Here is a 1,393-nt window from a genome sequence, read left to right as displayed (position 1 = left end):
AAAAAAAAAAAAAAGAATAAAAACTTCAGCTCCCTCTAGAGCCTTTTCTTTCCTAACCTCCACTTCCGGTCCCTTAGCAACCTTAAAGTTATTCCAAATGTGACTTCTCAATATCCACTGGTTCCACCCTACTCCAAGCCACCATCATCTCTTACCTGACAATGGCCTCCTAAGCGACCTGCCTGCTCTTATGCCTCTTATGCCTGAAAAGGCCACTCTCTAAAGAGAAACAGCCCTTCCTTTCCTAAACATCTTCCCAGATAAGATGGCTTCCCACTACATTTAGAATGAAATCCAAGCTTCTACAAGACCCTACACAATCCATTTCTTGCACTACTCTTGATGTTCAGTCACAAAGGCCTCCTTTCTGCTGCTCAAACCATTTGCAGCCTGCCCCAGGGCATTTATGTGCACTGGTATTTCTCTCCGCTGGAATAATCTCCCCCTCGTCACCCGAGAGCCAGCTCCTTCTCAATCACTGAGGTCTCAGCTCAATGACACCTCCTCAGAAAGGCCTTCCTTAGCACCCTGTCTCACCTCCTCTCCAGTCCTCGAGTGACACTATCACAACAGTCTTGGTTCCTTCATAACATTTACTAGCAGCTGAAATTAACCTTTCTCTAGCTCCTGCGCTAGAAAGTAAGGCTATGAGCAGATGCCAATACTGCAAACTCCCCAGAGCCGAGAAGAGTTCCTGGCACATAGTAGGTCCTCAAGAAATACTTCTTGAAAAGATGCATAACAACAGGTAACCTTCACTGAGCTCCTATAGTGTGCCGACTGGTTTATTTAGTACCCACAGCAACCCCGTAAGGAGGGTGTTATTTTTTCATCATTTCACAGAGAAGGAAAATGAAGCACGTTGAGGTTAAGCCATTTGCCCGAGGTCTCACAGCTACAGGGGGCAGGGCTAGGATGAGAACCAGGCTCGAGACCCCAGCACCCGAGGGCAGGGTGGGTCGCGGCCCCTCTGCCGGCTCGCTGGCCGAGCAGCTCCGCATCCCGCCAGTCTGGGCAGCCTGGAGACGAGGCAAGAGCCCCAGCTGGAGGGATGAGCGCCCCAGGGCTCGGGTCTGTCCGATCACCTCCGCTGTGTCCGAAGCAGCGGGTGCCTGCCCCCCTCCCAGCCTCACTCTCCCCCAGGAACCGATACCTGCACCGGCGTCATGTACGGGAAGCCCAGCTCCCGCAGCGCGCCCAGCACCCGCGGGTGCAGTGACACTGGCAGAGACTCCCAGGAGCCCTCCGTCACATGCTCCATGGCGCTCTCCTTTGCCGCCTCGGTCGCCGCTGCTCGAAGGCGCCCTGTGCACCCCCAACGAACACTTCCGCTTCCGGCAGCTCCGGCGGCCGGCCGGGAACTTTGCTGGAGCAGCAGAGTTCCGGAGCGCTG

At 54.5% G+C, this 1,393-nt stretch overlaps 1 protein-coding gene across 1 annotated transcript in view; it reads right to left on the bottom strand.

The window, feature by feature from the left end:
• DDX55 (DEAD (Asp-Glu-Ala-Asp) box polypeptide 55) overlaps window positions 1-1,307 on the bottom strand; it is a 28,677-nt gene extending 27,370 nt beyond the window's left edge. Inside the window, exon 1 of the mRNA XM_011988869.1 lies at window positions 1,154-1,307. Within this exon, the coding sequence (XP_011844259.1) occupies window positions 1,154-1,261 (108 nt within the window). The 5' untranslated portion in view covers window positions 1,262-1,307. The remainder of the gene's footprint in view (window positions 1-1,153) is intronic.
• Between the last annotated feature and the right edge of the window lie 86 nt (window positions 1,308-1,393).

Source organism: Mandrillus leucophaeus, unplaced genomic scaffold (assembly GCF_000951045.1).
Source record: "Mandrillus leucophaeus isolate KB7577 unplaced genomic scaffold, Mleu.le_1.0 Scaffold34, whole genome shotgun sequence".
NCBI classification, from domain to species: domain Eukaryota; kingdom Metazoa; phylum Chordata; class Mammalia; order Primates; family Cercopithecidae; genus Mandrillus; species Mandrillus leucophaeus.
Note: the sequence above shows the minus strand (reverse complement) of the source record. Positions and strands in the feature narration are given on the sequence as shown.